The sequence below is a fragment of the Salmo trutta genome, chromosome 1, assembly GCF_901001165.1.
Source record: "Salmo trutta chromosome 1, fSalTru1.1, whole genome shotgun sequence".
Classification (NCBI taxonomy): domain Eukaryota; kingdom Metazoa; phylum Chordata; class Actinopteri; order Salmoniformes; family Salmonidae; genus Salmo; species Salmo trutta.
In genome coordinates this window covers 14312437-14336651 of record NC_042957.1, presented here as the reverse complement: position 1 = coordinate 14336651, position 24215 = coordinate 14312437, and the positions used below count along the sequence as shown (strand labels likewise).

The window sequence follows — 24215 nt, the reverse complement described above, 5'->3', positions numbered from 1 at the left end:
TTCAAAAGAACACGCACACCTGCTTACGCACGCAGGCCTAGGCCTAAACACACAGTATAGAAAGCACAGAACACTACGGTGACGCCTGGTTACCATATTGACCATGACATTAGGTGAATGAACACACTTGTCTACACTCTACAGAAGTACAACATTTTCATTCAGCTGCATCGTAGTGTCTGTGGATAATAAACTTCTTCTAATGGACCTGGATCTGGCTGAGGAGCAACATCTGGGCTGAACCAGTCCGTCTGTGGATTAGTCGGGCCTACTCATGTTTTTCCAGTTGTGCTGCATACAGTCACTCACAAATCATGTGGTGTTTCTGACCACCGAAACACTCATATTGGCTCATATTAGTGACATTGTACGTCTCTCTCTAGTAACAGTGAACTCCGTTGCAAAGCTTTCGCAAAACCATCAAAGAAAAGAAAGACCTCCAGACAAAGCCACGGTTTGGTTGGATAGTCACGTTTAAGCACTGCAAACTGACTCGCGCCACACCTTGACATAGCAACTGTTGCTATGTTTGGCCGACCTGTATATTTTGATAGTGAAGATAAATATGTAGAACAGGAAGACCTTTGTCTGAAGCTCGGAGTAAAAAGGGTGTGATGTCACAATGTACATTTCTTCACTGTTGGAGGAATTCGGCACATGATCGTTGGGTAAATCTGAGCGAGACTGGGGCTGTGTGCGTTTGTGTGTATGAAACTGCACGTGTCTAGGCCTAGTAACTAATCTTGTGTTCAAGTTCACTACATCCACAAAAAATGGTTTCCATTTATAAATCACAGACTGATCAACACTCTCGCAAGGCGACTGTGGGCTTGTCTTTTGTAATAAACCTTTCTGCATCAGAATGTAGGCTAGGCTCGTTCTGTGGATATTGACTGCTGTTATTTATTTCTTAGGAAGTAACTGATATCGTCAGTCCTGGGCTGGCATTTGCTCTGTACACGCCTAGTGAGACACCCTTTAACTACGAGCACAACTGTGCATGTCAGCTTTAAGGAAAGGGAGTTGGGCTACAGTGTCTCTCTTCAGGCCCTTTGTAGTGGTAGTGACCTGGCTAGTTTTCGGGGCTTTCAAATGAGACTTTCTCATCATCTTGGTGGTTTTTCCAATGTTTGCCTCACTTACCCTACTCTCCTCCCGTACTCTCCTCGCCTACCCCTCCGTTAGTAGCCCCTACACATCGTAGCAGACTTGGGATCAGTTGAAGCAAGTTTGATGAGTGACTACCTACATATTAGAAGCTGATCTACGGTCAGTTGTCTTCAATTTCATGACTTTCAGGTACAGTGTTTATAAACAGTGCCTTCAGAAAGTATTCAGACCTCTTGACTTTTTCCACATTTTGTTACATTACAACCTTATTCTAAAATGGATTAAATAAAACAATTTCCTCAGCAATCTACACACAGTACCCCATAAGTACAAAGCAAAAACAGGTTTTTATAAATGTATTAACAAAAATACCTTATTTACATAAGTATTCAGACCATTTGCTATGAGACTCGAAATTGAGCTCAGGTGCATCCTGTTTCCATTTATCATCCTTGAGATGTTTCTACGACTTGATTGGAGTCCACCTGTGGTAAATTCAATTGATTGGACTTGATTTGGAAAGGCACACACCTGTCTATATAAGGTTCCACAGTTGACAGTGCATGTCAGAGCAAAAACAAAGCCACGAGGTCGAAGGAATTGTCCGTAGAGCTCCGAGACAAGATTGTGTCAAGGCACAGATCTGGGGAAGGGTACCAAAACAATTATGCAACATTGAAGGTCCCCAAGAACACAGTGGCCTCCATCATTCGTAAATGGAAGAAGTTTGGAACAACCAAGACTCTTCCTAGAGCTGGCCACCCAGCCAAACTGAGCTATCGGGGGAGAAGGGCCTTGGTCAGGGAGGTGACCAAGAACCCGATGGTCACTCTGACAGAGCTCCAGAGTTCCTCTGTGGAGGTGGGAGAACCTTCCAGAAGGACAACCATCTCTGCAGCTCTCCTCCAATTAGGCCTTTATGGTAGACTGACCAGACGGAAGCCACTCCTCAGTAAAATACACATGACAGGCCACCTAAAGACTCTCAGACCATGAGAAACAAGAATCTCTGGTCTGATGAAACCACGATTGAACTCTTTGGCCTGAATGCCTGAGTGTCACGTCTAGGCTAGGAAACCTGGCACCATCCCTATGGTGAAGCATGGTGGTGGCAGCATCATGCTGTGGGGATGTTTTTCAGCAGTAGGAACTGGGAGACTAGTTAGGATCGAGGCAAAGATGAACGAGGAAAGTACAGAGAGATCCTTGATGAAAACCTGCTCCAGAGTGCTAAGGACCTCAGACTGGGGCGACGGTTCACCTTCCAACAGGACAACAACCCTAGCACACAGCCAGGACAATGCAGGAGTGGCTTCGGGACAAGTCTCTGAATGTTCTTGAGTGGCCCAGCCAGAGCCCGGACTTGAACCCAATCAAACATCTCTGGAGAGACCTGAAAATAGCTGTGCAGCGATGCTCCCCATCCAACCTGACCAGAGCTTGAGAGGATCTGCAGAGAAGAATGGTAGAAACTCCCCAAATACAAGTGTGCCAAGCTTGTAGAGTCATAGCCATGAAGACTTGAGGCTGTAATCGCTGCCATGGGTGCTTCAACAAAGTACTGAGGAAAGGTCTAACTACTTCATATTTATTTTATTTTTCAATAAATTAGCAAAAATGTAAATCATTTTTTTCTTTGTCATTATGCGGTATGGTGTGCAGATTGAGACCGGCCAGTGGTTTGTACCGGCCAGCGGTTCGTACCGGCCAGGCCAGCGGTTCGTACCGGCCAGTGATTGGAGTGTGAGAGCAGAGCTGTGTGCCAGGTAGGGCAGACTGGCTGTCTCCCTGCCATGCCAACTAGGCCTAACTGGCTGGCTGGGAGAAGAGTGGGGGAATAAGGGAGAGGTTGAGCTCTCTGGATGTTTGTTTTATTTCAGCAGGCATTTCCCTTTTTCACAGGGGCCTATGTTTGGAGAATATTTTTCCTGAACAGAGCCAGACTGAATGTGTGTGAAGTCATGGCAACAAGTAAAGTGAGAAGTGTGTGCCAAGCTAAGCGTCGGCTCGTTTTACTTCCAACAATGTGGACGCCGGACATCAGGAAAATGTCAGGCTCTTGTGAAATATTTGTTGAAAACCCAGTAATTGCTAATGCCATTTCCCAAATTCTTTTCAGTTGTTGAAAAACGCGCACTCTTACAATACAAATAAACACGGAAGGGACATCGATATTCGTCATACCACACAGCAACTGAAGCCCTGCCTTTCCTTTCCCCTGTCTGTGTGTTGTAGTAATGAAGTGGTAGCCTGTCTGTGTGTTGTAGTAGCCTGTCTGTGTGTTGTAGTAATGAAGTGGTAGCCTGTCTGTGTGTTGTAGTAGCCTGTCTGTGTTGTAGTAATGAAGTAGTAGCCTGTCTGTGTGTTGTAGTAGCCTGTCTGTGTTGTAGTAATGAAGTAGTAGCCTGTCTGTGTGTTGTAGTAGCCTGTCTGTGTGTTGTAGTAGCCTGTCTGTGTGTTGTAGTAGCCTGTCTGTGTGTTGTAGTAGCCTGTCTGTGTGTTGTAGTAATGAAGTGGTAGCCTGTCTGTGTGTTGTAGTAGCCTGTCTGTGTGTTGTAGTAATGAAGTGGTAGCCTGTCTGTGTGTTGTAGTAGCCTGACTGTGTGTTGTTCTTATGAAGTAGTAGCATATCAGTACAGGTTGTTGTGGGGCGGTGTTTTGGTCTCATCTGTTCTCTGTGGATGGTGAGAAGATCAAGGGACTTCCCCTGGCTAGCTGTGACCTTCGCAGGGCCTCTGACAGGGGAGCCAGGGACCTCTGGATCAGCCTGGATTTTGATAACTGGACCAGGCTGGAAGACTAACAAGTAGATGGATGGAATGAATGAATGAATTACAATTTGATGTGAACCAGGTGTTCTGCTTACAAGTGCAAAAGGGTTGACCTAAGCAAAGTGCTCCACAGATCTGTAGGCCCAGGCCATATCCTAGCAACTAGACCTATAGCCATTAAATAAATCTTTATTATATTAAATAGAGCTTTACAATCTCCTACTCCTACAGTATTCCTACCCTGGTGAGCCAACCAACCAACTGGCAGTCTACCTCAGGTTTATTGGAGGATCGATCCAGTAAACAAGGAAGTGGATGAATGGCCTTTCTCCACAAAGTAGGGAAATGCTGCTTGTGTTTTGGCTCCAGCTTACCTTTGTGAGTCACATCGGTGACCCACATTGGTCCATAACCGCCCGGAGTGCTAGGCTAGGGTAAATGTGAGGGTAACAATAGACAATTTTATCACTGCCCTCTGTACATCCGGACCACTGTCATTTACTATAAGATCTTAGCAGTCATAATAATAGATTGACCCTATATCAACCTTATCTCAATAGGTTAACCCTATATTAACCCCTCAGCATACCAGGCTGACAGCCAGGATGAGACCCACCTGAAATCACTAGTAGTGACACTTGCTTTGTCACATTTTAAATATCCAGCAATTTTTTTTATTCTCAGTTTTATGAATTTAATCTTGATGATGCACAATTGTTTGAGTTTGCTTATTCTCAGGTCAAGTAACATTTTGAATAAATGCCAACTTTTGTATGAAAACTGGCATAGCCTACACAATATTTACCTACACTACGCACCATTTATAAATGAGTTCCTAGAATGCTAACCTCTCTCTCCCCCCCCCCCCCCCCCCCTGCAGCCAAACCCTTCACCTCCATGGTCAAACAGATGCGTCTACACAAGGAGGACTTTGAGATCCTCAAGGTGATTGGACGAGGAGCCTTTGGAGAGGTAAGCCTTTTTTGTGCCTTATTAGTGTACTTTAAAAAAAAAAAATTATTTCACCAGGAAGTTTCTTTGATATAAAAAATCTTGCAAGACATCAGCAAAGACAAAACATTTTAAGTGTAGCCTACTTACGGCTTAGAAACAAATACAACAACCGAACAATGCATGCAAATACAATATAGTCAGGAATTCAGTCTAAACATTTTTTAATTTAGGAAATCTGTTCCCAAGTATTCACACACATAAAATATATGTGATGGTGTCTCAATGTAATATAGGTATGACATGATTGTTATTTTCAAATACACTGCAAATTGAAAGATTTTTTTTTTATTGAATGAATAATTATCCATATTTTCTGAGTTGTCTACCCCTGCTCTGTGATTTCAGCAGCAAGGCTGGCCGCTAGGCTACATGCTATCTGCATGACTCAACATGTAACAGAATGCTTTGATCTCTTCTTCACCAGAAGAAAATAATTATTTAAAAAAATGGAACCTAAACCAACCCTTTATTTTTCTTATTCGCAGCTTGGGGGCCTGAGTTGTAATATAGTTTTTATTACGTCTTCTATTGTGAGTGATGTCAAACCTGGGGAATGTTGGTGAGCTAGGCAGGTAGCTAGCGATGGCAGCAGAAACTCAGCTATGTAAGGTTACATGATGTGTGACACATGGTCGTTGTATATTATAGTTTGTTAGGCTAGCTGCTGTGCTGCTGGCAGACCTGGGACCAAATACTATTTGAAATCATTTCAAATACTTTATCTGTGGTTGATTGAGCTTGCCTGGCTTCATACACCAATGGAATAGTTCCAAACCGGCAAACTCCGCCCATCTGGCACTCCAGGCAGGCTAGAGCAAACGCTCAAAGTATTGGAAAGACTTGGAATATTGTTTGAACCCAGGTGTGGTGGAGCGGTTGGTTGGAGCTGTGCCCAGTGCTGAGGCCCCTATGGCCTGTTTCAGACCCTTTTTATTGGGGTTTTATTTCACGGTGAGTGGAAGAACAACATGGTTGTGCCCCAGCCCTGGTCCCTAGCCCAGTGCCAGGCTAGCAGCGGTGCCCACTGACGTTAGCTAGGCTACAGCCTCATGGTTGATTGCCTCTGCTTATTGTATTTATGATACAGGCCCCCGTGTTTACTGTGTCTCCTCAAGCAGCTTGTGTTGAAGTAGGCCTAAGTCTCTGTGCCTTCTGTGCTGTGTCAACAGGCCCAGGTCTGCCAGTTTATTTCATATAGCCTAGTATCTGTAGCCTACATGCTAATCAAAGCTTTTGAGTTAGCTAGAAAAAGTGGCTGCATTTGTGTTATTAATTAGTTAATTCAGTTTAAAAGTATTTACAATCACAGGCATATTCACAACAACAGTTTCCAGTCGTCGGCAGGCAAAGACTGTAGGCTTACATCTACTTAATGATAATGAGGTCATTATGATTTAAAAGGTCTCTGGCCAGAGGTCCCTCATGTCATTCCAGTGGAAAGCCATCATAGTCTAACTAACTGAAAGGTTATCTACCATTTTATTTATTTATTATTTAACCTTTATTTAACTAGGCAAGTCAGTTAATAAGAACAAATTCTTATTTACAATGATGGCCAACCAAAAGGCAAAAGGCCTCCTGCAGGGACGGGGGCTGGGATTAAAAAAAAAAATACAATATAAATATAGGACAAAACACACATCACGAGAGACACAACACTACATAAAGAGAGACGTAAGACGACAACATAACAGCAAAACATGACAACAGCGTGGTAGCAACACAACATGCAACAACATGGTAGCAACACAACATGCAACAACATGGTAGCAACACAACATGCAACAACATGGTAGCAACACAACATGGTAGCAACACAACATGCAACAACATGGTAGCAACACAACATGGTAGCAACACAAAAACATGGTACAAACATTATTGGGCAAAGTCAACAGCACAAAGGACAAGAAGGTAGAGACAACAATGCATCATACAAAGCAGCCACAACTGTCAGTAAGAGTGTCCATGATTGAGTCTTTGAATGAAGAGATTGAGATGGAACTGTCCAGTTTGAGTGTTTGTTGCAGCTCGTTCCAGTCGCTAGCTGCAGCAAACTGAAAAGAGGAGCGACCCAGGGATGTGTGTGCTTTGGGGACCTTTAACAGAATGTGACTGGCAGAACTGGTGTTGTATGTGGAGAATGAGGGCTGCAGTAGATATCTCAGATGGGGGGAGTGAGAACATTCACATCTACTGATGACTGCCTTTTCCCAGGGAGGAGTTTAGCAGAATTCCAGAAAATGGCCCAGGTTTTTCATAAATCCCATTTTGAGGCTGTTTATTCTCTTCTGTTTAAGGAATCCTCCTACTGGTATTTCTGAAAAATGTTCCCAAAGTTCCCAGTTTTTCTCTCAGAAATACCAGTTGGAGAATTCCAGAAGGTAATAAGCAGGGAGGGAATTCTCAAAATGGGATTTCTGAAAAACCTGGGATATTCGGAAAGGTTCAGGAGAAATGGTCAACTCCACGGAAGAGTAAGAAGTGGGAAGCTGTGTGAACTGAAAATGGAGGTGAAAGAGGACATTTATGAGCAGGGTCTTCTCATAGTCAGCTGGGAGAGAGACCGCGTCTGTCTGTTCGTTGGGAGAGAGATTTAGGTGCCTGTGCGTGATGTTTCGGCTCTCCTGATTAATTGCTTTTATAACACTACAGCTGTCGTACATGTCAAGAGTGGTGAAAGCTCTGAAAACAGGGTGGGGGGGATTACTCACGCTATACACAGGGACACTGCCTCTCCTCCCCCACCCACATCAGACCAGCAGGAGAAACACAAACAGCGGAGGAATGTTGTCATTGCGTTGAATTTAGCGTTCTCCTTATTTTTCTTCATCTCAGACTCCAATGTGGTTTTTTTATTGTGTGTGTTGCGTGTCCTTTCGTGTGTGTGTGCGTTGCGTGTATGTGCGTACGTACATACGTGCTTCTGTGCGTGTGTGTGTGTGACTGTGGGGATGATTGGTGGTTTAAATTCCTCCCGTGGTGGAGGAGGGAGTTGTGGGGAAGCTGAAGTGAAGAAGGCTTTCTCTTGTGTCCTCTGGCTGGCAGACAGACAGGCAGGAGGGAAGAATCCTGCTAGCTGAAGTCCTCTGGCCTCGCTACAGTTGCAACTCAACTCGTTTTAGGAATGCTCTTTACTACACTCAGGTCTAACAATGGGGGCTGACTGGGGTTGTGTTAGAGACATTATCACTTAACAGTAGTTTAGCCAGCTAGCTTTCCTATCCTCCTGCAAACCCATTGTAATGAGTGTTATCTGTGCTGCCGTGCGGCTATGGCACGTTGAGGCCCTTGAGCTGAAAGATCCCAGCTGTGTGTGCCTCAGGGGTCAGTACCTTCATGTCCTAGGTCACTTCCTGTCCGCCTTCCTTTCTCTTCCCTTCCTCCTCTTCTCCTCCTCTGACTATATGGCCGTGTTTCATTCCACAAAGATGCTCACTTCCCTTCTGCCCTCGTTCACTCCCCTTCCCTGATCTAACAGGAGTGGGTCATGTTCAGTAGGGAGAAAACGTTCTGGAACTGAGTGGATTTATTTCCCTTCGTTTGCCCTATTGAACATAACAGGAAAGATGTAATTAATATGGTGGATGGAAACTTTCTCTCCTCAAACTCTCCTTCTCTCCCATGCTTCCTGTAGGTTGCTGTGGTTAAGGTGAAGAATGCAGACAAGGTGTTCGCCATGAAGATCCTCAATAAGTGGGAGATGCTGAAGAGAGCTGAGGTGAGTTTTGGCTAGTAACAACAACCGCCATAGCATTACAGCAGTGTTAAATGCTAACAACCGCCATAGCATTACAGTAGGACTAAATGCTAACAACCGCCATAGCATTACACCGTTACAGCAGCGCTAAATGCTAACAACCGCCGTAGCATTACAGCAGGGCCAAATGCTAACAACTGCCGTAGCATTTCAGCAGGGCTAAATGCTAACAACCGCCATAACATTACAGCAGGGCTAAATGCTAACAACTGCCATAACGTTACACCAGCGCTAAATGCTAACAATCGTGATAGCATTAGAGCAGGGCTAAATGCTAACAACAGCAATAGTATTATAGTATTTAGCCCAGAGTAGCAAATGCTAACAGCCATAGCATTACAGCACTACTCAGGGCTGGATACTAAGTTGAGTTAGCATTATGTAACTCCTTGGCTTTTCCATAAAACATTGCATTAAACATGCAATGCAAAATGTTCATATAAATGTCAGTTACATGTGCATGTCTCAAGTTTAGAATATTAAATGTGATTTTGAGTACATAACTTAATTAAACTTTAGAACCTATTTGCAGTATGAGAGAGCGATCATGTGGTGTGTGTTCAGTGTATTTACATTTTAGTCATTTAGCAAACGCTCTTATCCAGAGAGACTACAGCAGCAATTAGGGTTAAGTGCCTTGCTCAAGGGCACATAGGCAGATTTTTCACCTAGTTGGCTTGGGGATTTGAACCAGTGAACTCAGTATATCTGTTGCTGCTGTGCTTTTCTTTAATCGTCCGCTGTTCACAGTGGTGTGTGTCTGTGTAGGCGTCCCCAGTGGTACCCTGGGCTTGCAGTTTTCATACCTCGGCCTCATAGAACCCAACTCCCCACTGTGTCTGGCTGTCTCTGGACATGGGAAACTGTCTGCAATATAAACGCTACTCTCAAACCCATGTCCTCATTAATGTACCATATGACATAGTCTAGCTACAGATTGTTCATACAGATGGAAATAGATGAATTTGACTATTTTATAAGTTTGTTAGAAAGTGTAATTGAATTGAAAATACTTAATTGACCCCTAAAGGATCTGAAATGATGTTTCCCACATAAAGATAGAAATACAATCTATTAATTCTATGGTTGTCCACCACTAGCAGACAGGAATTCGATACACACACAGGTTGGACCGAAGTGTGATGGACTGAAGTGTGTGCCAATGAGAGTAGCTACAGTACATTTCATTCATTCTGTTTATATAATGGTTACCCTTTGACCTGTCCCTCAGACGGCGTGTTTCCGGGAGGAGCGGGACGTGCTGGTGAATGGGGACAGCCAGTGGATCACCACCCTACACTACGCCTTCCAGGACGACAACTTCCTGGTAAGATCTCCACTAACTTCCCCTCTATTCATATGGGTTTCAATATATGTTATTTCTGCATCCCAAATGGTAACCTATTGCCAATAGGACTGATCAAAAGTATGACCACTGATTTTAAGGGGTGTAAAGGGTTGCTTCCAAATGGCATAGGGCACTGGTCAAAAGTAGTGCAATATATAGGGAAGAGGGTTCCATTTGGGATGTACACAAGCTGTGAAGAAGCCGGAATGAAATTAATAATATGATGACGGTTGACGGTAAAGGAGGGAGGGATGGGTGGTTGACTGTAAAGGAGGAAGGGATGGGTGGTTGACTGTAAAGGAAGGAGGGATGGGTGGTTGACTGTGAAGGAGGGAGGGATGGATGGTTGACGGTAAAGGAGGGAGGGATGGGTGGTTGACTGTAAAGGAGGGAGGGATGGGTGGTTGATGGTAAAGGAGGGAGGGATGGATGGTTGGCGGTAAAGGAGGGAGGGATGGGTGGTTGACGGTAAAGGAGGGAGGGATGGGTGGTTGACTGTAAAGGAGGGAGGGATGGGTGGTTGACGGTAAAGGAGGGAGGGATGGGTGGTTGACTGTAAAGGAGGGAGGGATGGGTGGTTGACGGTAAAGGAGGGAGGGATGGGTGGTTGACTGTAAAGGAGGGAGGGATGGGTGGTTGACTGTAAAGGAGGGAGGGATGGGTGGTTGACTGTAAAGGAGGGAGGGATGGATGGTTGACTGTAAAGGAGGGAGGGAGGGATGGATGGTTGACTGTAAAGGAGGGAGGGATGGGTGGTTGACTGTAAAGGAGGGAGGGAGGGATGGATGGTTGACTGTAAAGGAGGGAGGGATGGATGGTTGACGGTAAAGGAGGGAGGGATGGGTGGTTGACGGTAAAGGAGGGAGGGATGGGTGGTTGACTGTAAAGGAGGGAGGGATGGGTGGTTGACGGTAAAGGAGGGAGGGATGGATGGTTGATGGTAAAGGTGGTTGACGGTAAAGGAGGGAGGGATGGGTGGTTGACGGTAAAGGAGGGAGGGATGGGTGGTTGACGGTAAAGGAGGGAGGGATGGGTGGTTGACGGTAAAGGAGGGAGGGATGGGTGGTTGACGGTAAAGGAGGGAGGGATGGATGGTTGACTGTAAAGGAGGGAGGGATGGGTGGTTGACTGTAAAGGAGGGAGGGAGGGATGGGTGGTTGACGGTAAAGGAGGGAGGGATGGGTGGTTGATGGTAAAGGTGGTTGACGGTAAAGGAGGGAGGGATGGGTGGTTGACGGTAAAGGAGGGAGGGAGGGATGGGTGGTTGACTGTAAAGGAGGGAGGGAGGGATGGGTGGTTGATGGTAAAGGTGGTTGACGGTAAAGGAGGGAGGGATGGATGGTTGACTGTAAAGGAGGGAGGGATGGGTGGTTGACTGTAAAGGAGGGAGGGAGGGATGGGTGGTTGACTGTAAAGGAGGGAGGGATGGATGGGTGGTTGACTGTAAAGGAGGGAGGGATGGATGGGTGGTTGACTGTAAAGGAGGGAGGGATGGGTGGTTGACTGTAAAGGAGGGAGGGAGGGATGGGTGGTTGACTGTAAAGGAGGGAGGGATGGGTGGTTGATGGTAAAGGTGGGAGGGATGGGTGGTTGACGGTAAAGGAGGGAGGGATGGGTGGTTGACGGTAAAGGAGGGAGGGATGGGTGGTTGACGGTAAAGGAGGGAGGGATGGATGGTTGACGGTAAAGGAGGGAGGGATGGATGGTTGACTGTAAAGGAGGGAGGGATGGGTGGTTGACTGTAAAGGAGGGAGGGAGGGATGGGTGGTTGACGGTAAAGGAGGGAGGGATGGGTGGTTGACGGTAAAGGAGGGAGGGAGGGATGGGTGGTTGACTGTAAAGGAGGAAGGGATGGGTGGTTGACAGTAAAGGAGGAAGGGATGGATGGTTGACGGTAAAGGAGGAAGGGATGGGTGGTTGACGGTAAAGGAGGAAGGGATGGGTGGTTGACGGTAAAGGAGGAAGGGATGGGTGGTTGACTGTAAAGGAGGGAGGGATGGGTGGTTGACGGTAAAGGAGGGAGGGATGGGTGGTTGACGGTAAAGGAGGGAGGGAGGGATGGGTGGTTGACGGTAAAGGAGGGAGGGAGGGATGGGTGGTTGACGGTAAAGGAGGGAGGGAGGGAGGGATGGGTGGTTGCCAAAAAATACTAAGACTAAGGAGAAAGAGGGAGGCCTGAAGAAAGTAAAGTTGGAAGATGGAGGGAGGAACTGGGGGAACACTAGAGGAATACAGAGAATGTTACTTGTACACTATTATACAGTAGTATTATTATTACTACTACTGTGTCAGAGAGATTTATTATTTTCTCCCCTCCTCTCTCCGCAGTACCTGGTGATGGATTATTATGTGGGTGGGGACCTTCTCACACTGCTTAGTAAGTTTGAAGACAGGTTGCCGGAGGACATGGCAAGATTCTACCTGGCTGAGATGGTGCTGGCCATCGACTCAGTGCACCAACTGCATTACGTCCACAGGTGACACACACACACACAAACGCGCACACACGTACACGTTAACGAGTATTGTATTAATGACTCAATAGTCCAAGCCACCTGTATGACCACTGAAATAGTTGGTTCCTTTGTGGCTCTAAATAAGTATTCCAAATATTCCCTCCTTAATGAAGCAGAGAGAAGTGTCCCTCCTTAATGAAGCAGAGAGAAGTGTCCCTCCTTAATGAAGCAGAGAGAAGTGTCCCTCCTTAATGAAGCAGAGAGAAGTGTCCCTCCTTAATGAAGCAGAGAGAAGTGTCCCTCCTTAATGAAGCAGAGAGAAGTGTCCCTCCTTAATGAAGCAGAGCGAAATGTTTCCTTTTTTTTTTTTTAACTACCGTAATTTCCGGATTATTAAGCGCACCTGAATATAAACCGCACCCACTGAATTATAATATTATTATTTTTTTGAACATAAATAAGCCGCACATGTCTATAAGCCGCAGGTGCCTACCAGTACATTGAAACAAATTAACTTTACACAGGCTTTAACGAAACACGGCTTGTAACAAAAATAAATAGGCTTTAACGAAACACGGCTTGTAACAAAAAATAAAAAATTAGCAGTAAGCTTTTAGTTGTCTTTTTGCACTGAGTCAATTTCTCACGCTGCTGTTTCCAACGTCTTATCATCGACTCATTAAGACCAAGCTCCCGTGCAGCAGCTCTATTTCCTTTTCCAACAGCCAGATCAATCGCCTTCAACTTGAAAGCTGCATCATATGCATTTCTCCGTGTCTTTGCCATGATGAGGGTGACAAAATGACTACCGTAATCAGAATGATGGGAAGTTTGAGAGCGCTCGATTTAATCTAAACAGTAAACAAAAAAGTTGTTTGACCTTAACCCGTTCGGCAATTTCATTGGTCTAATGAAAGCTTCATGCCGCCAAAAAACTGAGCACGTCACAGAATGTGTTTTTTTGAAAAAAAAAAAATTGAAAGCGGGAAAAATCCATATATTAGCCGCGTCATTGTTTATTAAGCCGCGATGTTCAAAGCGTGGGAAAAAAGTTGCGGCTTATAGTCCGGAATTTACGGTAGGCAAGTCAGTTAAGAACAAATTCTTATTTACAATGACGGCCTACCCCGGCCAAACCCGGGTGACGCTGGGCCAATTGTGCGCCACCCTATGGGACTCCCAATCACGGCCGGTTGTGATACAGTCTGGAATCAAACAAGGGTCTATAGTGACGCCTCTACCACTGAGATGCATTGCCTTAGACGGCTGCACCACTCGGGAGCCCATAACCTTACATACACTACCGGTTAAAGGTTTGGACACACCTACTCATTCAAGGGTTTTTCTTTATTTTTACTATTTTCTACATTGTAGAATAATAGTGAAGACATCAAAACTATGAAATAACACACATGGACTCATGTAGAAACCAAAAAAGTGTTAAACAAATCAAAACATATCTTATATTTCAGATTCTTCAAGCCACCCTTTGCCTTGATGACAGCTTTGCACACTCTTGGCATTCTCTCAATCAGCTTCACCTGGAATGCTTTTCCCACTGTCTTGAAGGAGTTCCTACATATGTTGAGCACTTCTGTCTGCTTTTCCTTCACTCTGTGGTCCAACTCATCCCAAACCATCTCAATTTGGTTGAGGTCAGGTGATTGTGGAGGCCAGGTCATCTGCTGCAGCACTCCTTCACTCTCCTTCTTGGTCAAATAGCACTTACACAGCCTGGAGGTGTTTTGGGTCATTGTCCTGTTGAAAAACGAATGATAGTCCCACTAAGCCCAAACCAGATGGGATGGTGTATCGCTGTAGAATGCTGGGGTACCCATGCTGGTTAAGTGTGCCTTGAATTCTAAATAAATCGCTGACAGTGTCACCAGCAAGCACCCCCACACCATAACACTTCCTCCTCCATGCTTTACGGTGGGAAATACACATGCGGAGATCATCCATTCACCCACACGCGTCTCACAAAGACATGGAGGTTGGAACCAAAAATCTCCAATTTGGACTCCAGACTAAAGGACAGATTTCCACCGGTCTAATGTCCATTGCTTGGGATTCTTGGCCCAAACAAATCTCTTCTTATTGTTGGTGTCTTTTAGTAGTGGTTTCTTTGCAGCAATTCGACCATGAAGTCCTGATTCACGCAGTCTCCGCTGAACAGTTGATGTTGAGATGTGTTTGTTACCTGAACTCTGTGAAGTATCTATTTGGGCTGCAATTTCGGAGGCTGGTAACTCAAATGAACGTATCCTCTGCAGCAGAGGTAACTCTGGGTCTTCCATTCCTGTGGCGGTCCTCATGAGAGCCAGTTTCATCATAGCACTTGATGGTTTTTGCGATTAAACATGAAGAAACTTTCAAAGTTCTTGAAATTTTACGGATTGTCTGACCTTGATGTCTTAAAGTAATGATGGACTGTCGTTTCTCTTTGCTTATTTGACCTCTTCATGCCATAATATGGACTTGGTCTTTTACCAAATAGGGCTGTCTTCTGTATACCTCCCTACCTTGTCACAACACAACTGATTGGCTCAAACGCATTAAGAAGGGAAGAAATTCTACAAATTAACTTTTAAGAAGGCACACCTGTTAATTGAAATGCATTCCAGGTGACTACCTCATGAAGCTGGTTGAGAGAATGCCAAGAGTGTGCAAAGCTGTCATCAAGGCGAAGGGTGGCTAGTTTGAAGAATCTCAAATATAAAATATATTTTGATTTGTTGAACACTTTTTTTTGGTTACTACATGATTCCATGTGTTATTTCATAGTTTCATTATTCTACAATGTTGAAAATAGTCAAAATAAAGAAAAACCCTTGAATGAGTAGATGTTATAAAACTTTTAGTGTATGTAAGGTCACATTCACTGGGTTCTATGAAAGAAAATAACTCTAAAAATAGATGCTTTGTGGTGGTCCCCTGACTGACGCCCTGGCTGTGAAGGAGTTTTGTCATAAGGGACGTGACAGCCAATAGGAGAAGGCCTCTGCCTCAAAGGCTGTGTGGTAGGAACCACTCTTCCCTCTGACACACAGGAAGTGGTCACCAGGCCTCATCTACATAATGACAGTGTTGACGCTGAAGAAGCCTCAGATGAACGATTTGAGAGAGAAAGAACCCAGGGGCTAGCTAGGGTGTGCCTGGCTGGCCCTATAGTAACATTGATTGTCCCATAGCACAGCAGCAGTATAGACTTAGTGTGGAGATGGGGACCCACTAATTGTATGGTGTTTTACGTGGAGTCGGGGCGGCGGTGGTCGTCTCCTTCCCCTTTGAGTCCTTCTGAGACATTTTGGGCTGGTAATGACAGGGTGTATGTATGGGGGTTGTGGTGGGTTCCCCCTCTCGGGAGAGATTGGCACGCTTGGTTTGTGCAGGGTGGAGACGTTAAAGAAGGTCCCCTGAGGAGGGTGTGTTCTCTGTGTGTGTGTGTGTTTTGGTGTGGGTGTGACTGAAAGGACAATGCATTAACCCTGTAATTTCTCCAATATAAGGCCAATTAGAATAGCTTGAATCAGTGCATATAGGCCACATTTGTGAAGTAAGGAGGGCCTAGTTATAGAAATGGTCTCTGTCAGTCAAGAGGTTCAGTTGTGGAGATGCTTGTGCCGCTGTAAGCATAATGCCTTGTCAGTACCACAAACATAGCTCACTGCTTTATGTTGAAGACAATACCCTGCCAAGGAGAATTAAAGGTTCAATTAACTAAGAAAATAGTGTAGTGGCTGCCCCCTCCTCATTAGGGTGTGTGTGAAGCTGATCAGGGTCAGTGATCTGCATGGCCTCCCCCAGAGACTAACAGACCAACTCAGCATGGCCCAGCTCTCTGTTAGCAGGGCCCTCATCTGGCCTGTGTGTGTCTCATTGTGTGTGTGTCTCATTGTGTGTGCGTGTTGACATCTATTGATCAGGGCCGTGTGTGTGTGTGTGTGTGTGTGTTATTACTGATCAGAACCATGTGGGCTCCACGGCCCTGTTTCCACCTCCTGATCTAAGAGCCCAATCTCTTTCATCAGACCGACCACTGACCACAGACATCTCTTTACCTGTTAATGTCATCTATCAAAGACCCTGCAGCCACCATGTTAACAGTGGCAGGAACAATGCACTGTTGTAGAAATGGTCATGAATGGCACCTGAATTAGCAAAGGCCAATGGTGAGTATACACGGTATCTGTATGCGTCCAAATAGTGGTGATGAGGTCCCATAGAGCCCTGTGTGTGTGTGTCCTTATCTCGGTCCATGTCTCTGTGAGGAGACACAGTGTGTGTGTTGTCTTGGCAGCCAGATGGCCCTTACAGATGGATGCTGGTGAGGTCTTAAAGGAGATTACCTCCCTCTATTCTCAGCCTTAAGACTTCAGGAGCCCTGCCCTGCCTGGGACAGAGCAGACCAATTAGCCATGCCCCCAACAGTCACGTCACCGGAGAGAGGGAGAGAATGTCTGTCACATCAGTAAGATGTGACCTGTTGCCACAAGAAAGGGCAACAAGTGAAGAACAAACACCATTGTAAATACATCCCATATTTATGTTTATTTATTTTCGCTTTTGTACTTTAACCATTTGCACATCGTTACAACACCTTATTAGCCATAATGACATTTCAAATGTCTCTATTCCTTTGGAACTTTTGTGAGTCTGTTTACTGTTCATTTTTATTCTTTATTTCACTTTGGTTTATCTATTTCACTTGCTTTGGCAGTGTAAACATATGTTTCCCAATAAAGTCCTTTGAATTGAAAAGGGGGGGTGGATAAAGACACGGGTGACAGAGGGAGGTAGAGATGAGGCAAGAGAAAGAGACAGCGGGAGGGGAAAGAGGGGTGGTAGCCATGTTCTTTGTTTGATCTCTGCTCAGGGTTTCACTGGGTTTTAATTGGTTTATCTGGAGGAGGAACTCATGACGGCATGCTGGATGACAGGACACACACACACACACACACACACACACACACACACACACACACACACACACACACACAGTACATACACAGGCTAGGGCCAGGTCTGAGCCTATCAGGAAAGTGAGAGGTTAAAAGACTCCCACAGAGGTGTTAAGTAGAGGTTAGCGCAGGTGCACACTGGGAAAAGAGTTTGTTCTGAAGAGAATGCATGTCAGTATTGAGTCAAATCAATTTAGATTGGTCACATACACATATTTAACAGATGTTATTGGTCACATACACATATTTAACAGATGTTATTGCGGGTGTAGCGAAGTGTGTGTTATTTGACCATATTCCTAGTTACCTTGCCATGGTTAAATACAGCGTTTCAAGTTTTGTGCAAATGCTGCCGTCTATCCATGGTTTCTGGTTTGGGTAGGTTTTAATAGTCACAGTGGGAACACTCACATGGTTGGTGGAGAAGGAACTAAACAGAAATGACTTCATTGTATCATTTTAGCTAGACTTGAGCCGACTGTTAGTAGGTCTACTTTGTAGGGGGTGTCCCGTTGGTCTACCTTTTATCCCATTGACTTGATTCAACATGAAAAGAAAAGCTCCTTCTCTCTTTGTCTCTCGGGTCAAGTCCCAAATGCCACCAGGCGCTATTCCCTATTTAGTGCACTACTTTTGACCAGGCCCTATTGGGCTCTGGTCAAAAGTAGAGCACCATGTAGGGAATAGTGTGTCATTTGGGCCGTTACCTCATTATCCTGCTGTCCAGAGAGAAGCCTTTGTTCTTTGGGTTCAGGGAACCTCCCCTCTCTCCCTTCTCCCCTCCAAATCCTCATGCAGCCAGAGCTTCTGTTTAACTCTGTGTGGCTGCTTATCAACAGGAGGTACACCCCTACACCCCATCCCTCCCAAGGCAGGGTGTACCCCCATACTCCCCCCTACACCCCATCCCTCCCAAGGCAGGGTGTACCCCCATACTCCCCCCTACACCCCATCCCTCCCAAGGCAGGGTGTACCCCCATACTCCCCCCTACACCCCATCCCTCCCAAGGCAGGGAGTACCCCCATACTCCCCCCTACACCCCTCCCTCCCAACTAGAGTCCCCTCACCACTTCCATCAGGCACTGCTCTGACTCCCCCACACTTCTAACCCAAACCCTTATAAATGGGAAAGATGGGCAGTCTAAAAATATAACTTTAATAGGAAGCTGATTCAGTGGTAAATATGATCATCAGGCACTGTCTAAATGTGTAACTTTAATAGGAAGCTGATTCAGTTAGAAGCTGCTATAAAGTAGGAGCAGGCCCTTCATGTGATGTTGACTGTTAACAGTTGAGGAAGGACCTGTCAGTAGCTTCTACAGTGCTTTTATGTGCTGCTCTGTACTGAAGATGAACATTCATAGAACATGTGGAGTCATTTGAGTTTGTTAGAGATGCTGGGTATCAGAGAATGTCTGTCTGTGTGTATGGTCTTGGGCGGCAGGTAGCCTAGTGGTTAGAGCGTTGGGCCAGTAACTGAAAGGTTGCTGGATCGAATCCCCAAGCTGACAAGGTAAAAAAAAAAAAATCTGTCGTTCCCCCTGTAGGCCGTCATTGGCTGGCCTTCGCTTCATAATCGTCGCCAAACACATTGGCTCCAGGTCATCTACAAGACCCTGCTAGGTAAAGTCCCCCCTTATCTCCGCTCACTGGTCACCATAGCAGCACCCACCTGTAGCACGCGCTCCAGCAGGTATATCTCTCTGGTCACCCCTAAAGCCAACTCCTCCTTTGGTCGTCTCTCCTTCCAGTTCTCTGCTGCCAATGACTGGAACGAACTACAAAAATCTCTGAAACTGGAAACGCTTATCTCCCTCACTAGCTTTAAGCACCAGCTATCAGAGCAGCTCCCAGATCACTGCACCTGTACATAGCCCATCTATAATTTAGGCCAAACTACTACCTCTTCCCCTACTGTATTTATTTACTTTATTTATTTTTGCTCCTTTGCACCATATTATTTATATTTTAACTTTTAACTTTCTTCAAACCACATCTACCATTCTAGTGTTTTACTTGCTATACTTTATTTACTTTGCCACCATGGCCTTTTTTTGCCTTTACCTCCCTTATCTCACATCATTTGCTCACATTGTGTATATAGTCTTATTGTTTTCTACTGCATCATTGATTGTATGTTGTTTTACTCCATGTGTAACTCTGTGTTTTTGTATGTTGTCGAACTGCTTTGCTTTATCTTGGCCAGGTCGCAATTGTAAATGAGAACTTGTTCTCAACTTGCCTACCTGGTTAAATAAAGGTGAAATAAATAAATAAATAAAATTGTAAATAAGAATTTGTTCTTAACTGACTTGCCTAGTTAAATAAGGGTAAAAAAATATATACAGTGGCAAGAAAAAGTATTTCTACATAAATTGGTCGTCAAATTTTATCTGATCTTCATCTAAGTCACAACAATAGACAAACAGTGTGCTTAAACTATATTGAATACATAATTTAAACATTCACAGTGTAGGTTGGAAAAAGTAGGTGAACCCCTAGGCTAATGACTTCTTCAAATGCTAATTGGAGTCAGGAGTCAGCAAACCTGGATTCCAACCAATGAGACGAGATTGGAGATTTTGGTTAGTGCTGCCTTGCCCTATTAAAAACACTCACAAAATTGGAGTTTGCTATTCACAAGAAGCATTGCCTGATGTGAACCATGCCTCGAACAAAAGAGATCTCAGAAGACCTAAGATAAAGAGTTGTTGACTTGCATAAAGCTGGAAAGGGTTACAAAAGTATCTCTAAAAGCCTTGATGTTCATCAGTCCACGGTAAGACAAATTGTCTATAAATGGAGAAATTTAAGCGCTGTTGCTACTCTCCCTAGGAGTGGCCGTCCTGTAAAGATGCCTGCAAGAGCACAGCGCAGAATGCTCAATGAGGTTAAGAAGAATCCTGAAGTGCCAGCTAAAGACTTACAGAAATCTCTGGAACATGCTAACATCTCTGTTGACGAGTGTACAATATGTAAAACACTAAACAAGAATGGTGTTCATGGAAGAAGCCATTGCTGTCCAAAAAAAACATTTCTCCACGTCTGAAGTTTGCAAAAGAGCACATGGATGTTCCACAGCGCTACTGGCAAAATATTCTATGAACAGATGGAACTACAGTGGAGTTGTTTGGAAGGAACACACAACAGTGTGGAGAAAAAAAGGGACAGCACACCAACATCAAAACCTCATCCCAACTGTAAAGTATGGTGGAGGGAGCATCATGGTTTGCGGCTGCTTTGATGCCTCAGGGCCTGGACAGCTTGCGATCATCGACGGAAAAATGAATTCCCAAGTTTATCAAGACATTTTGCAGGAGAATGTTAGGCTGTCTGTCAATTGAAGCTCAACAGAAGTTTGATGCAACAGGACAACGACCCAAAACACAGAAGTAAATCAATAACAGAATGGCTTCAACAGAAGAAAATATGCCTTCTGGAGTGGCCCAGTCAGAGTCCTGACCTCAACCCGATTTGAGATGCTGTGGCATGACCTCAAGAGAGCAGTTCACACCAGACATCCCAAGAATATTGCTGAACTGAAACAGTTTTCTAAAATTCCTCCCGACCGTTGTGCAGGTCTGATCCGTAACTACAGAAAACATTTGGTTGAGGTTATTGCTGCCAAAGGAGGGTCAACCACTTATTAAAACCAAGGGTTCACATACTTTTCCCACCCTGCATTGTGAATGTTTACACGGTGTGTTCAATAAAGACATGATAACGTATAATTGTTTGTGTTATTAGTTTAAGCAGACTGTCTATTGTTGTGAATTAGATGAAGATCAGATCAGATTTTATGACCAATTTATGCAGAAATCCAGGTATTTCCAAAGGGTTCACATACTTTTTGTGTGTGTGTGTGTATATAGGTCTTGAAATATATATTTGAAGACCTCACAAGGATAGTAAAACGAGGAAAAATGCTTTATTTTTTTAGGCATAGCGTTTAGGGTTAGGTTAAGGTTAGGCATAGAGGTTAGGGTTAGAATTAAGGTTAGGGTTAGGTTTAGGGTTACAATAGGGGCTAGGAGTTTTTCATTTATTTATTTATTTAACCTTTATTTAACTAGGCAAGTCACTTAAGAACAAATTCTTATTTACAATGACGGCCTACCAAAAGGCAAAAGGCCTCCTGCAGGGACGGGGGCTGGGATTAAAAAAATTATAATAATAAATACAATATAAATATAGGACAAAACACACATCACAACAAGAGAGACACTACATAAAGAGAGACAACATAGCAAGGCAGCAACACATGACAACACAGTCAGGGTTAGCGTTTGTGTGTACTTACTCGGTTTGATTTTGCAGTGCCTTTGCATCACAACTCATAGTACAGTGGTGTGTAAAATCCTGTCACAGAAACTACGCCGCTATGAGACGATGCAGCATTTGATGTGTGTTTGTGTCACTGGGGTTTGTCTCAGCAACCCTGGTATTTATTTGTGTATCGATCATGTGTTGATAAGGCCTGTGGTTATTTTTTTTTTAGATGGCAGATCTAAAAACGACTCCACCATCATTAAGTTTGCTGATGACAGAACAGGCCTGATTACCGACAACGATGAGACAGCCTGTAGGAAGGAGGTCAGAGACCTAACATGGTCCATGCGTCCTCAGATCCTCAAAAGGTTTTACAGCTGCACCATCGAGAGCATCCTGATGGGTTGCATCACTGCCTGGTATGGCAACTGCTCGGCCTCTGACCGCATGGCACTACAGAGCATAGTGCATACGGTCCAGTACATCACTGGGGCCAAGCTTCCTGCCATCCAGGATCTCTATACCAGGCGGTGTCAGAGGAAGGACCTAAAAATGGTCAGACTCCAGCCATTCTAGTCATAGACTGTTCTCCCTGCTACCGTATGGCAAGCAGTACCGGAGCGCTAAGTCTAGGTCCAAGAGGCTTCTAAACAGCTTCTACCCCCAAGCCCTAAGACTCCTGAACAGCTAATCAAATGGCTACACAGACTATTTGCATTGCTACAAAGGGTGGGTCAAAATCAAAAGTAACAGTCAGTATCTGGTGTGGCCACCAGCTGCATTAAGTACTGCAGTGCATCTCCTCATGGACTGCACCAGATTTACCAGTTCTTGCTGTGAGATGTTACCCCACTCTTCCACCAAGGCACCTGCAAGTTCCTGGACATTTCTGGGGGGAATGTCCCCAGCCCTCACCCTCGGATCCAACAGGTCCCTGACGTGCTCAATGGGATTGAGATCCTAGCTCTTCGCTGGCCATGGCAGAACACTGACATTCCTGTCTTGCAGGAAATCACACACAGAACGAGCAGTATGGTTGGTGGCATTGTCATGCTGGAGGGTCATGTCAGGATGAGCCTGCAGGAAGGGTACCACATGAGGGAGGAGGATGTCTTCCCTGTAACGCACAGTGTTGAGATTGCCTGCAATGACCACAAGCTCAGTCCGATGATGCTGTGACACACCGCCCCAGACCATGACGGACCCTCCACCTCCAAATCAATCCCGCTCCAGAGTACAGGCCTCGGTGTAACGCTCATTCCTTCGATGATAAACGTGAATCCGACCATCACCCCTGTTGAGACAAAACCGCGACTCGTCAGCGAAGAGCACTTTTTGCCAGTCCTGTCTGGTCCAGCGACGGTGTAAGCCTGTTGTAAGGCAGGTCCTCACCAGACATCACCGGCAGCAACGTCGCCTATGCCCATAGGCGACGTTGCTGCCGGTGATGTCTGGTGAGGACCTGCCTTACAACAGGCCTACAAGCCCTCAGTCCAGGCTCTCTCGGCCTATTGCGGATGTGATGTTCGGATGTACCGAACTTGTGCAGTTGTTACACGTGGTCTGCCACTGCAAGGACAATCTTAGGCTTCTTACAGTACAGACATTGCAATTTATTTCCCTGGCCACATCTGCAGTCCTCATGCCTCCTTGCAGCATGCCTAAGGTACGTTCGCGCAGATGAGCAGGTACCCTGGGAATCTTTCTTTTGGTGTTTTTCAGAGTCAGTAGAAAGGCCTCTTTAGTGTCCTAAGTTTACATCACTGTGACCTTAATTGCCTACCGTCTGTAAGCTGTTAGTCTTAACGACCGTTCCACAGGTGCATGTTCATTCATTGTTTATGGTTCATTGAACAAGAATGGGAAACAGTGTTTAAACCCTTTACAATGAATATCTGGGAAGCTATTGGGATTTTTACGAATTATCTTTGAAAGACAGGGTCCTGAAAAAGGGACGTTTCTTTTTTTGCTGAGTTTAGTCTCTCCATGAGGAGATGCAGCTGGTGGTCACACCAGATACTGACTGTTACTGAGTTTATATATACCGGGGAACTGTTCATGAACTGTTCATGGGCAGAACGACAGATTTGTACCTTGTCAGCTTGGGGATTTGATCCAGCAACCTTTCGGTTACCGCCCCATGTCTTTTAAAAAATATATATATTTTCCTTAATTTTTTTCCCCTAACCCTACCACGCCTCCCCTAACCCTACCACCCCTCCCCTAACCCTACCACGCCTCCCCTAACCCTACCACCCCTCCCCTAACCCTACCACGCCTCCCCTAATTGGAGTAAACTAATGGACAACAACACTTAGGCTTCTACTTCCAGCTTATACAGTACACACTATACACATTTTAGAGACAATATATTTGACAATAGTTATCTTTTGTTTGTTTTTAATCCCGTCCTTCAGCTACCATGTAATGTCAAGTGTATAATATATCGTTGTGTATTGATGATGTATTGTTACTATACTGTTAGTGTATTGTTGCTATACTGTTAGTGTATTGATGTATTAATA

The 24215-nt window shown here is 44.9% G+C and overlaps 1 protein-coding gene across 9 annotated transcripts in view; it reads left to right on the top strand.

The window, feature by feature from the left end:
* The window catches only part of LOC115166571 (serine/threonine-protein kinase MRCK alpha), a 118056-nt gene that overhangs the window by 38378 nt on the left and 55463 nt on the right, over positions 1–24215 (top strand). For all 9 annotated transcript variants that reach the window (XM_029721007.1, XM_029720690.1, XM_029720598.1 and 6 more), the window contains exons 2-5: positions 4762–4853; positions 8533–8616; positions 9887–9982; positions 12332–12480. In XM_029721007.1, the coding sequence (XP_029576867.1) occupies positions 4762–4853; positions 8533–8616; positions 9887–9982; positions 12332–12480 (421 nt within the window). The remainder of the gene's footprint in view (positions 1–4761; positions 4854–8532; positions 8617–9886; positions 9983–12331; positions 12481–24215) is intronic.